This window comes from Fringilla coelebs, assembly GCF_963513975.1.
Source record: "Fringilla coelebs genome assembly, chromosome: 29".
NCBI classification, from domain to species: domain Eukaryota; kingdom Metazoa; phylum Chordata; class Aves; order Passeriformes; family Fringillidae; genus Fringilla; species Fringilla coelebs.
The window spans coordinates 2,306,747-2,320,276 of NC_140055.1; the positions used below are offsets into that span (position 1 = coordinate 2,306,747).

At 53.0% G+C, this 13,530-nt stretch overlaps 1 protein-coding gene across 9 annotated transcripts in view; it reads left to right on the forward strand.

Moving 5' to 3' along the window:
- Positions 1 to 13,530, forward strand: part of MEF2D (myocyte enhancer factor 2D) — a 75,517-nt gene that overhangs the window by 41,106 nt on the left and 20,881 nt on the right. For all 9 annotated transcript variants that reach the window (XM_084223145.1, XM_084223150.1, XM_084223151.1 and 6 more), the window contains 2 exons: positions 497 to 811; positions 6,222 to 6,425. In XM_084223145.1, coding sequence (XP_084079271.1) covers positions 758 to 811; positions 6,222 to 6,425 — 258 coding nt within the window. In that variant the 5' untranslated portion in view covers positions 497 to 757. The remainder of the gene's footprint in view (positions 1 to 496; positions 812 to 6,221; positions 6,426 to 13,530) is intronic.

A 13,530-nucleotide genomic window follows, 5' to 3' on the forward strand; every position in this document is an offset into this window, starting at 1 on the left:
GAGGCCAGGCTGTCTCAGCTGCCTCCAGAGTCCTCCTTCCCTGTCAGAATTAGGTTTCTGTGCCTGGTTATAAGGTTCCTTTCAAGTAATCAAATAAAGACATTTTAAAATTCCAAATTGGAGATTAGTGCAGAAACTGGAGACGGATTTAAATTGCCCGAGCTAATCACCAGCCACTCGACTGCTTATGACTTTATTAAGAGAAAAAAAAAAAAAAAGTCTGGAGTGTCACAGAGGAGCAGGGATTCAGGGGCTCACTGCTGCCACCTCCTCCTCCTCCTCACCCAGCACCGTGTGTCCTGTGGCATGGCTGTTCCTGGCCTCCATCCTTGGGCTTATGGAGAAATAAATAAATAAATGAGTCAATCCCTCTGCAGCTCTCCTGGCCCTGAGCTGGGTGGGAGAAAGAAGCAGAGCCCGCTCTGTGCTGGGGGTGGGTGTGGCTGGGGTCTGGGAGCAGGGTCTCACTGCTGTCTCTGTCTCTGTCCCTGTGCAGGTTTCTGAGCAGCTGCTGACGGCTCAGCCCCGCTGGATCTGGCTCTGCAGGACGGTACCATGAACTGAGCACGGAGCCGCGCCAAACTCTTTTTTTTTTTTTTTTTTTTTTTTTTTTTTTTTTTTGGCTTTTTTGGGGTTTGTTTCCCCCTCTGAGAGCAAAGCCCCCCCAGGCTCTTTGATGCAAGCATTCTAAAGTGGGGTTGCTGCTCCCCTCCCTGAGCCCCAGTGGTGCCGGCTGCGGTGAGGATTTCCCGAGAAGATGGGGAGGAAAAAGATCCAGATCCAGCGGATCACGGACGAGCGCAACCGGCAGGTCAGTGCTGTGTCCCTGCTGCCTCACCTCTCCCTTCTTCCCTGGGGGTTCCAAAATCACCCATTTCCATCCCACTCTGCGCCACCAGAGCTGGGTTTTTCCCAATCCATAAAATAAGCAGGAGCTTAGGCCGGATCCAGGCGGATCCAGGATGTGCTGCCCCATCCAGGCGTTGCTCCTCGCCTTGGAGCTCCTTGAGCTCTTTCCATCTAAGTGCTTTTCCAGAAGAAAGTATCTTCTCTGCTTAGTTAGTTCCCCCCCCCTTTTTTTTATTTTTTATTTTTGTCTTGCAGAAAATATATTTCAGTTGACATTTTCCATGTGGTTTCTCCAATAAAAAACAGCCACAACAAGTATCCATTTTGCTGAACGCAAACAACTCAAATTATTCCCTTTTTTTTCCCCCTCAATTGTAGGCTTAAATGACTCCAGGGCTTTTTTCCTAGGGCTCTCTTGAAGCCAAGGCCGAGACACGCATGTGCATGTGTGTAGGAATGCGTTCATGTATCTCAGAGGAAAAACAAAAACCAGCAGATTTTTCCCACATTTCCATGTTCCTTGAACTGGAGTGGTGGAGCAGCAGCGCTTTGCCAGCCCAGGTTTGCTCTGGGATGACTCTGTCCGTGTATTTCCCATTACCACAAGGCTTCCAGGCAGCTCCCTTTGCTTTCTGTGCTCCTGGAGTTTGGCCCAGCAGATCCAAGCCTCTGCCTTTAGTCCAGCCACTTCTGCACCCCAGCATGACCTGCCACACTTCTTTCCTGCCACTTTCACCCCAGAAAAAACAGGAAAAACCTGTAAAAAAGCATGTGGATATATTCCTAATCCTTAAAGAGTGTCAAAGAACAGAACTGGATGAACCACTGTATTGCTCCTCAGCAGAACAATAGGAAATGGCAGATTTTCCTCATTATAGCTTCACTTGGAGGTGGGGGCTGGGGTGGGCATCAGATGCTTTCTGCTGATGTCTCAGTTGCTCCTGGGGCTGTTTATATCCATCATGAGGAGGAAACAGGACCTCAGGGGTTCTTGAAGGATCTGGAGTGTATTTTATGGGGCAGTGGTGCCGAGGGGAGTGAGGGATCTGCAGCGACTGGAGCCTTGCTGGAAGTTCAGACAAATGGAAAATAATTGGTCATGCTGGAGGGGAATGGCTGGATAGACCTTGGGGAAAGGCAAGAGGCACTTCTGTGCAGAGGCAGCAGCTGAGTGATGGGACTGTTCCTGAGGGATGAGCTGCTCTTCAGCCCTGGCTGGAGATAAAGACCTTGCTGGGTGGGATTTGGCAGCAGGAGCTGCTTTGCATGGCTGGGTGTGATGGCTTTAGTGCATCTCTGATGTCAGGTGTCCCCAAACCCAGTTCCCTGGCCTGGAGGACACTGGTGCTCCCTGGCTGGGCAGGGAGCATCACTCTCTGTCCCAGTGCAGCACAACTTGCTTTGTTTCCCAGAAACCAGCCTGATCAAACGGGGTGTCAGCAAAGCAGCAGCTGGTTAATTGGTCTCCAGCACAGCTTTGCAATCAATTTTCACTGCTCCCTTTCTTTCCATACCAGGAAGATGGGACAGTTCATGCAAAAGGACTGTTCCAGCAGTGGGGGCTGCTCTATCCACTGTGGTAGGAGCAGTAAAGAGGGGGAGAAGCCTCTTGCTCCTCTCTCCTGGGTCATGCTGGACATGTGCAGTGCCAGGATCCACTCCCCAGAGTCAGAAATGTCTCATATTATTTTATCTCATAGAATCATGCACTGCTTTGGGTTGGAAGGGATCTTAAAAGTCCACCTTGTCCCACCCCCTGCCATGGGCAGAGACACCTTCCACTGTCCCAGGTTGCTCCAAGCCCTGTCCAGCCTGGCCTTGGACACTGCCAGGGATGGAACAGCCACAGCTGCTCTGGGCACTGTGCCAGGGCCTGCCCACCCTCTCAGGAAAAATTTCCTTCCAATATCCCATCTAAACCTCCCCTTCTTCAGTTTGTCCCACCACTACCTAGCCATGGTGAAAGTCCCTGTGTGTGTGTTTGCTAAGCCCCTTGAAGAGCTGGAAGGCTGCAGGGAGGTGTCCCCAGAGCCACCTCTGGCTTCTCACTCCCCTCCCTCTCCTGCTGTTGCTGTGGATCAGTGATGAGGAGCTGATGTGTGCCTGCCTGCTGTGCCTGCAGGCTGTCAGCTCAGCTCAGCCGCCTCAAAGCCAGGCTGGGAGCGTCCTCAGCCCACCCCTGCCCCCAGAGCAGCCCTCCCCCTGCCCCAGCTGTGCCAGGTACCATCCTGGGCATGCCTGGGTGGAGAGCAGTGGGAGCAGTGCAGGGATGCCCTGGAGAGTGAGGGATGCTGCAGGGAGGTGGAGGCAGAGCTGCTTTGGACGCTGGTGCTGCCAAGTTCATCCTGCTGAGGCTGGGCAGGGGCTCCTGCAGAGCCTTTGCTGCCTTTGCTCGTCCCCTGCAGCATCACCTGGCCCTGCTGGTGTCCCAGGGTTTGGCTGCACACACCACCCCAGGCTCCAGCAGGAGGTGGAGCTGCTGCAGTGGGTCCAGAGGAGGCTGTGGAGGTGCTCTGAGGGCTGGAGCCAGGCTGGGGCTGCTCAGGCTCCATGGAGACCTAAAGGGGCTCTGAGGCTGGAGAGGGACTTTGGACAAGGACCTGGAGTGACAGGACAAAGGGGGCATGGTTTTGAACTGAAAAGAGGGAGATTTAGGTTGGATATCAGGAGAAAATTGTTCCCTGGGAGGGTGGGGAGGCCCTGGCACAGAGAAGCTGTGGTGCCCCATCCCTGGAAGTGTCCAAGGCCAGGCTGGACAGGGCTTGGAGCAGCCTGGGATAGCTGAAGATGCCCCTGGCCATGGTAGGGGGTGAGACAAGATGAGCTTTTAGATCCCTTCCAACCCAAAGCAGTGTGTGATTCTGTGAATTACAGCAGCAGCCAAAACCAGGAGAGGAGAGCAAGTAAGAGTCACTAATGTCATTAGAGGAATTACTGGAGAGGATTTGCCACAACAGATCAGGCCATCAGTCCTTCAGGGCCAGGCTGCTGACTCTGGCAACTGCCAATATGGTTTACATCAGGGGAAAGGCAAAAAATCCCCTGCTAGTGTGGGGCAGTAATTCCTTCCTGACCCCTTTGGTGATCGGCTTATGCCCTGGAGCATGAGATTTGATTACCCTCTTAGACTTACAAGGTTAATTCTTCTAGATGAGGCTCATGCCCAGCGTCAGGGAAGGTTTGAGGTTTCTGTCCCAGGTCATGAGTGGATGCACAAAGCCCTGTTAGGTGTTGCTTTTGTGGTGGTTAAATGGGAAATCTTTGCTTTTCTCTGCAAGAGGCAGGGGTGCCAACAGAGAGGGATGCTCTGTCTGCAGAGGGAGTATCCCCTCATCTCTGGAGGGGTGCTTTGTGTTCTGCTGAGCTCTGCACAGCTTGCTGCTTGATCTGGGGAAGGAGACCCCACACTCTTCACTGCTCAGGGCAGAACCCAAACCATGTCTGTCACTGCTCTTCAGGGCCAAGAGCTGCCCCATTGTTTGGACCCCACGTGTCAGCCTCACCCCATTGCCTGCAGTCTTGTGGCTGAGCCCATCGTGGTGCCCAGCAAGGTGTGCTTTGGCCAAGTGTCCCTGGGCTGTTTGTTCTGGTGCAGACCCTCATGTTTTCCTCCTGGAGGGTCAGTCAGAGCCTGGGGGCCACCCCAGCAGGGACAGAGAGACAGGTCCTGCTGGGGAAGGGGGCAGGAGACAGGGTTTGGTTTTAGAGCCTGTCCTGCCACAGCTGCAGGAGCAGAGGCACAGCTGGGTCCCACCTGCAGGCTGGGCTGTGGCACTGCCAGCTCCCCCCAGCAGAGGTTTTGGGGGGCTGAGAAGTCCAGGATGCTGCTGGGGAGGGGGAGCTGTTGGTGACACAGGAGCTGCCCTCAGGTGATGTGATTTGAGCCCTGGGGTGGCCCTGGCCATGGGCACGTGGCAGCGCAGGGACCAGCCCTGCACTTTCCAGGGGCTGAGGCGATTAGAGCTGAATCTCATTACTGCTTAATTATCTCTGGGGGATGGCAGGGAGGGGCAGCAGCTCCCCTTGCCAAGTGTGCCCAGAGCTGCCCCTGCCACACGTGGTTGTGTCTGGAGGGGTGCAGGGCCCTGAGGTGCAGCCTGGTGCTGCTGGTAGCTCCAGGGGCTGTGGCTGTGGTGCCACTGGCGGGCTGAGCAAAGGCAGCAGCCTCATTAGCTCTCCTCCCTCAGCTCTGCAAATTAAAACTGTTCAGTTGCAAAATTGGTGCTGTGGTGGAGGCCCAGAGTGGAGTGGAGCCTTCCCATGTGGGGAGGTAGCAGGTCTTGGCACCCAAGGGCATCTCAGCCTGTCTCCAGCCCTGCCCTGGAGGCTGCTTTGCCCCCAGAGCAATGCTTAGCACGAAGCCATGACCTCCTGCCTCTTCTTTTCTTTTTCTGCTTTTTATTTGCTGGGAGGGCACTGGCCAGGCCTCATGCCTTCCCCATCAGTGTGCTGTGTGTTCTGGGGGTGGGGGACCCTCAGCAGCTCTGTCTGCGCTGCAGCAGGGCCAGGGAGCCCCAAACCAGCTCCCTCTCCACCAGCTGGCTCGTGTTAGGAGTGTGGTGGTGAGAGCTGAGCGTGGGCTGGGAGTCGCAGCCCAACGTCTGCCCCGCAGCTGGAGCTGCTGCTGGAGCCAGCAGCCAGCCCCAGTGCTGGCCCCAGCCCCCAGCCAGCCCTCCAGCATCACTCCTGCTCTGGTTGCAGCTCAAGGCAGGGCGGGCTGGGGAGGCAGGGGACCCCAGTTGGGCTGGCAAGGAAGGAAAACACCCCAGTGAGGTCACACCAAGGGACAGCAAGGCGGAGGTGGCAGCTGGGCGGGCGCCTGGCACAGGGGGGCTCGTGGTGCCCTTGGGGAAGCATAGCCTAGTGGGATAAATGGGGGCTGCTGAGCAGGGGAGTGGGTCAGGGCACCCCTGGGTGGTTTTGGGGTGCTGAGCCCCAGCTCTGTGGCCCCCAGGGTTGGGCACTGGCAGCGCAGCTGCAGCGAACGAGGACAAGATCTCCGTGGCTTGAATATTCCACTTAAAAACCCGCAGCCCCCGGACAGATGGCAGCTCTGCTGGGGATTTTGCTGAAATTTATTTTCTCTTGATTTGGCAATATGTGATTTCCAAGGCTGATAATCATCTTTGTGCTTGTGAAGTGTCTGCCTTTGGAGGATCCCAAAATAGGCAGCAATAGGAACCGTTGGGAAGAGGGAGGCGAGAGAGGAGAGCTTGGGGTTGGGTCCAGTTGGGGAAACTGAGACAGAATATTCCTCCTGCCTTCCCCTTCCTTTTGCTCTTCCTCCAGTGGTCATTCCATTTTTCTCTGGGAGCTGTTGGGCCTGTGGCAGGGTGGCCACAGCTTCTCACCGTGGCCATCCTTGCTTTCAGGTGACCTTCACCAAGCGCAAGTTCGGCCTGATGAAGAAAGCCTACGAGCTGAGCGTGCTGTGCGACTGTGAGATCGCCCTCATCATCTTCAACCACTCCAACAAGCTGTTCCAGTATGCCAGCACCGACATGGACAAGGTGCTGCTCAAGTACACCGAGTACAACGAGCCCCACGAGAGCCGGACCAACGCCGACATCATCGAGGTGAGGCCCAGCTGTGCCCCCGGGCTGCAGGGAGGGGATGCAGCGAGCACATCTGCCACACTCTGATGGTTTGGGCATGGATTTGGTTCAGCCCATGAAAATACTCCGTTCTGGCTAGTGGAGTTGTCTCCAGTTGTGTGGTGACCTGCTGCTTTGAAATTTGAGGTGCGGGTTTGCTCGGTGGAATCCAGGCAAACCACGAGGTGGATTTGGGGGCAGCTCCTGGAGTGCCTGGTGCAGCTGGTGACATTGTTCTGAAGTGCCTGGTGCAGCTGGTGACATTGTTGTGAAGTGCCTGGTGCAGCTGGTGACATTGTTCTGAAGTGCCTGGTGCAGCTGGTGACATTGCCCCCACCTGATACTCAGACACAGTGGGGTTGTGGAAGGGCACCAGTGGCCAAACTGCAGGGGAATTCAGGTGGGATGGACCCGGTGGGATGGACCAGTGCCTGCTCAAAGCATGGCCGAGCTCATGGCTTGGTGGGTTTGCTCAAGGCTTGTCTGGCTGTGTTCTGTGGGTCTCCAGGGATGGCCCAAGCACGCTCAGCACCCATGCCCAGCACTGCCACTGGCACCATGCCCAAACTGTGCTCACTTCAAGGCTGCTCTCCTCCAGCCTGCTGGCATTGCAGGAGGTGCTGAGCTGTCTTGTGCTGGTGGTGCCCCCACACTGGCCCTGTGCTCGGCTTTGTCCTTGTCCCTGGTGCTGGCAGAGCATCTCTGGGCTGGAGCACGGGGCACATTTGGCTGTCAGGACAGTGCCAGCAGTGCCTGTCATGGGTCACATCCTCTCCCTCAGCAGGGGCTGGGCAGATGGAGCTGCAGGGTCCACAGCGTGGGGGCAGCTGCCATTGAACCTGGACAGACAGGCAAAGGAAGGGCTTGGCTTTGTAATTAGTGGCATTATGGGCATCAATTAATGCCCTCAGAGCCACTGGTGGCAGAGTGGAGCAGCACGGCCTGCACTGCTGGGCTTCTGCTTCTGCCTTTCAATTCCTTTGGTGCCCCTTGGCCACTGTGCTCAGGCTTTGATTTCATGAAGGAGAAGGGAAAAAAACCCAGCCTGCCTCTGCCCCCCAAATCTTGCTTTCTTTTTCTTTTTTATTCTCTGTAAAATGTGTCTTTTTGAGAGATTTGGACTTGAGGTTTTCACCCAAGCATCTCGCAGCATCTGCCTTCCTTTGCTGGGGTTTGGAGACTCTTCTGCCACAGCACAGTTTTGTAGGGGGCCTTGAAATTGGTTCCAAAATGTCCTTTCTGGCCAGTTTGAGGCAGGTCATGCCCCTGTGCTGTGCAGATGCTGGCAGCCTCTCCGGGATGCTCAGCCCGCGCTCGCAGCATCGAACAGATTTGTCTTGGCCTAAAAATACCGTAAACATTTTGGGCAGCCTTCTCTGTTCCCTTATGGTCCAAGATGCAAACACTCCCAAGCCGACAAGTTACACACAGTCCTTGGCACCCAAAGAAACACTGTGTTTGCACCACATGAAAAGCTGGATCTGCATCCAAAGCCAGGGAGAGGAACATCGGGAGCGGAAGGATATTGGTGGATGGCAAGGAAAAAACCCAAACACGCCGGGCTCGGCTTGGCTTGCTGGCAGAGCTGTCATGGAGCAAAACCTGCTGGGGTGCAGGCAGGTTTGGAGGCTGCTCAAGCATCCCTCCTCATCCTTGTCTTGTCTGGGAGCAGGGTTGGGGCTGCTCGAAGATTTTTAGACCTTTCCTGCTCTTGGCGCTGATTTCTGTTTCTCCTCGCCCAGGTCAGGTTCCAACAGCCCAGCTGTGTCCCCACTGCACACAAATCCCATTTATCTCCTGTTTCTTGGTGGCTCCCAGTTGAACTTGACTCACAAAAAGTATCTTCTCATTCTGGAAGCTTCCCCACATTGAGCATTTAGAGACTGTGAAAACCCAGGCTGGGAATTTGCCACCAAATGTGATTTTAAGTGAATTTCAAGGGGCTGCTGCATCAACCCACCTTCCCTGGGATGTCTGCCTGCCTTTTCTACTGAGGGATTCGGCCCTGAGTGGCTCTGGCAGCACCTCAGGAAGGATGAGGAGCAGCCAGGACCTGGAGGAATTGAGGCAGAAGCCTCTTGATTCTGTTTTTCTGCTGGAAGGGGAGCGAGCAGTGGCTCTGGAGGGCTGTGCCAAGCACTGCCAGGCTGGGGGCTCCTGGGCACTGGGACCACAGCTCAAGGCAGGATGAGTTCAAATCACATTTTAAAACAACATCAAGCATGAAATCTCCTGGTTTTTGGTCCTGGGGAGGTGAATCTGAGGGTGGGACTGAGGGCACCTCATCCCATGCTGCACAGCAATGCCCTCGAGGGGTTTTTCCCCTGGATCTTTAGTGAGAGGAGAGGCTGCTCCATGCTCAGGAGGGGTTCCACACCCCAGCTGCTTTTGGGGCCCATTCCCAGGGGGTTCCAGCCCTGCCAGGGCTCAGCAGTGCCCATCCCAGCGCGATTCAGCCACGCTGCCCCCGCCGCTTCTCCCTGCCCAGCAAAGTCCTGCTTATTGCAGGCTTTTAAGTCAGAGAAAATCTCTCTGCTGCAGAGAGGGGGGTTTCCTGGGCTGGGGGGGCCAGCTGAGCCCCCAGCCGGGCACGCTGGGTGCCACGTGCCCGCCCAGGCTGGGATCACGCCGGCTTTGGGGCTCGCTGTCGCTTCTCGTTTCCTGCCAGCCTGGCTGACGTGCCAGCTCCTCAGAAGGGACTTGGACAGAGCAGAGCACCAGGATGCTCCACAGCCACTTAAAGGCACACAGCTGTTTGTGCCCTTTCCTTGGCTGGCTGTCCTGGAGGGGCTGATTTTCCCCCGATTCGCCTTCCTGCTCGTCGTTCCCCGGGATGTGTTAAATCAGACGTTTTGCAGGATGCTGGGGAGGTGGTGAAATTGCCAGTGTCAATGTCTTCATCCTCATTCTCATCCTTATCCTCATCCAGACTTCCCCAAAGCCCAGAGTGGTTGAGTCTCCCTGCTCTAAGGGAAGTCGACTGCATCCTGGCTGAGCATCGTTTCCTCTCACATGTTCTGCATTTCCTGCTGCTCTCTTACCCTCTTCAAGTTGGAAATCTGAGCTGGAGTCGTGGAAGTGAGAATATTGCCTGGAAAAGCAGCAGATCCTGATAGAATGGGGGGACCTGAGCGTGGCAGGGAGAGGGGCAGGTGATGACTGAGGTGGGCTTTGCAATGGGAAGTTCTCCCCTGGTTTTCTCTGAACATTTTCTGCTGTAAAGGAGCTTCTTTTAAATCTCTTCCATATGAAAAATGGTTGTGTTCTGCTGGCTGCAGCCCAGTGACAGAAAGGTTTCCTGAAAACCTCTTTGCATCTTCTGGCTTTTTCCCTGGCAAAAAAGAAAGAGGAGGAATGAGAAGGAAAGTTCTTTTCTAAAAGACCTTGCAGAGATCCCAAAAACAGGAATCTTTGGGTTTGACTCCCGCTCCAGCAGAATTATTTTCCTTTTACATCATCTTGACAAAAAGCTCAAAATGTGGGATGCACATTTTTTTTTTGCAAAAAAACCCAAAAAAACCCAAAAGAAGCAGCAGCCAAGGCCTGTATGGCTGGAAATGGCATTTTGTTGTCCCCAAGCTCTCATTTTGTTGTCTCTGCTGCTCTCTGAGCAGATTGCTGCGAGGCACGCTGCCCTGGCTCGTGTCCTGCTGCCACTGCAGCCTGGCAGATCAGCCTTGGGGCTTGTCCCCATCCCCTTCCCTGCAGCTCCTCACAGTGTCACAGGTCACAGTCCAGCCCCAAGGTCACAGTCCCAGCTCAGGGTCGCTGTCCCAGCTCCCAGGTTTACAGGAAGGATTTTTATTCTCCATGCAGAGCTGATTTGACACTTCCTGGGGCTGCTGGTGGGGCTCCTGCAGGAGCAGGGATGGTGACACCACAGCTCAGCTGCTGCAAACCCACCCTGCAAGGAACTGTGGCTCTGAATTTGGGCTGATTTTACAGCCTTGGTGGCTGGGGAGAGCAGAGAGAGCAAGGCAAAGCTGGGACACAGAGAAGGACCTGGGAGAGATGAGGGGGAGCTGCTGTGAGCTGTTTCAGGGTGTGGGGGAGCAGAGCCACATCCATCCCATTCCACTGCTTTCCTTGACACATTTATTGAGGGAACAACCCCCAGGATGATTTTGTGTGGACTTAGAAATGGCAAAATGCTTGGGCTGGTGGTGGCAGCCCCGTGCTTGGTTCAGGTGTCAAATACAGGCAGAGCTGAGGGCTCTGGTAGCTGCCTAAAAACCTCCCTGGGTTTTAAAAAGGATGCTGTTGCTTGGCTGAAACCTCTTGAAAAATCCCATTGTGAGGTCCCCTCCTTTGGGAGTCCTGGGGGTCCCCACAGCTTCTGAACCTGCCAGCAGCTGTTGCTGGAGGAGAGGAGTTTCCAGGGATTTTTTTTGATTTTGATTTTGATTTTGATTTTGATTTTGATTTTGATTTTGATTTTGATTTTGATTTTGATTTTGATTTTGATTTTGATTTTGATTTGATTTTGATTTGATTTTGATTTGATTTTGATTTGATTTTGGTTTTGATTTTGATTTGATTTTGATTTGATTTTGGTTTTTTTGAGGGATTACCTTCCCAATCCCCAGGCAGGGATGGGAGGTCCCTCCTGTCCCTCGTGTCGGGGTGGGCACAGCCCCTTGTTTGACACCAGAGAGTCTCTGCAGTGCCTGAAGGAAACCCAGCTTCATTGCTTCCCTGCTCATGGAACAACTTTTTTCCATTTTGCCTCTGAAAGAGAAAAAGGAAAAAATTTATTTTTTTTTTTAGAGAAAAGCTCAACTTTCCGTCTTTCGGCTGCGTCGGCGAAACAAAAGGCTTTGGAAAAAAAAATAAAATCCACAAAAATAAAAAAAAAAAGGCAAAGCTGTTCCTTCCCCACCAGCAGCACCTCTTCCTCTTTTGGGCCATTCTGAGAACAAACAAGGACACGTACAAAAATAGAAAAATAATAGGGAAAAGTCCTCGGGAAACTGCAGAAAAAGGCCTGGGAGTCTCCTGTTGGTGGCAGTGACTGATTCCCAGTGCCCTGCTCCACAGACACCCAGCACAGGAATTAGGGCCACCAGGAATTACTGAGTAGTATTAGGGATAATATTAATGTGAGGTATAAGAATTATTAATAATGATTATTATCAGATAATTAGTAAAATAATTATTAGGTGTCAGGAATTACTGGTGACACCAGACAGGGCATCAGGTGGTCAGGAGTGAGTGGGGTCCTTCTGCATGTGAACATTTCCCCTCTGCAACTGAATCCAGTGATGAGGGTGAAAGTGGGAAGGCCCAGGAAGGAGCAATTTTAATGGAAAATATTGTGAAAAGCTTCAGGCTGGGCTGGGTGTGGTGCCCATTGCTTGGCTGGCAGAAGGATCCACTGAGCCCAACCTGTGGTGCTGGGCAGATCCTGCCAGCAGCGTTCCCAACCCATCTGGAGACATCCTGGGTTCATTCACTCCAGGGTTTTATCTCCCCCAGGGGCCTCTGTGTTTCCTGGAGCTCTCAGGTAGCTGAAGAACCACTCCCAAACAGGCTTTGGCCTCAGAATGGAGATGTTTGTTGCTGTTTAGGAAGACAGAGAATTGTCAAGATTTTTTTTTTTTTTTCCCCTGCTGAATTTGGCATGAAAAGGGATCAAGACTTCCAGGAAATTCTGTATCTTTGACTCCTGAAAAAAAAAAAAAAAAAGAGCTGGCAAGTGCTGGTTCCATCATAATGCCTTAATTGCTTTTGGTGTGTTGAGAATAGAAGGATTCAGATTGGATCTCAGGGGGCTGCTGAAGAGGAGAGGGGGACTTTGGGGTGTGCCCTGTGCTCACTGAGGAGTGGCTGTCTCACCTCATTACCTCGATGCAGCACTGCCCAAACCTTTCCTGTTTGTGAGCCCAGTCCTGGCGTGGGGTTTGCTGCCCAGTGTTGTCACCATCACCCCAGTGTCACCCCCAGCAGGGCTCCCAGCTGTCCCTGTGCCACATGCCCTGGCCTGTGGTGCTCTTCCTGTGGCACCTTTGCATTTGGCTAATGCCACTTGCCTGGTTTGGTCAGGAGATTCTGTCAAATTTGACAATTTTCCTATAATTTCGGGGTTTATTTTCCTATTTGGCTGTTTTTAAGCAGGTTTTCCCTGTTTTTTGCAGGACAACAAAGAGCATGAAGGTTTTTTTTCCCCGTGATGTTGTGGCACCTGAAAGTGATGAAGATGCCTGAGTTCATGCAGGGCCAAATTCAATCCTGGTGTAAACAGAACCTTTGAAAACAAGGAAGTTTCTCTCTGCTGTTCCCCATGCTGTAATTCCTAAATTAGAGACACCCTGGCATCAAACCCCAGGGGTTGTATCCTGGTTGTTTTAACCCCATGTTGGTCAGCAACATCTTGGGGTGATGTTTTTGATTTGGACAGGAGCAAGTCCTGGTCCATGCAGGGCAGGGGATGTTCTTGGGGGGACCTAAGTTGAGTCAGGGCCAAATTCAGTCCTGGTGTAAACAGAACCTTTGAAAACAAGGAAGTTTCTCTCTGCTGTTCCCCATGCTGTAATTCCTACATTAGAGACACCCTGGCATCAAACCCCAGGGGTTGTATCCTGATTTTTTTAACCCCATGGAGGTCAGCGATGTCTTTGGGTGATGCTGTTGATTTGTACAGGGGCAAGTCCTGGTCCAGCAGGGCAGGGAATGTTCCTGGGGGGACCTGTGGTGGTACCAGTTGTTGGTTTCTCTGGGTCTGGATTGAAAGCACTTGAGACAGGAGTTCATGTTTGGACTCAGGTGTTTATTGTTTCTGATCAGTATAACAGTCTCACAACCATGAGTTCAGCAGCTTTTCATTAGAAGGCACAAAATTGCCAACAATCTCTTGTTGCAAGGTCCTTTAAGACTAAACTATCCAACTAAGAACTGACACCTAGATTATTTTCCCTTTTAACCCAATAACTGATCCCACAGAGCCCAAAATGCGGATTTTCCCACCCAATTACAAAATGCCACCCAAACCCATGAAGAAGGAGAAGAAGAAGCCTGAAGAAGAAACCCAGGACGACACCCTGTGCCCTCCATCTTGCACACTAAAAACCCCAAACCCTCAATTTCTCAC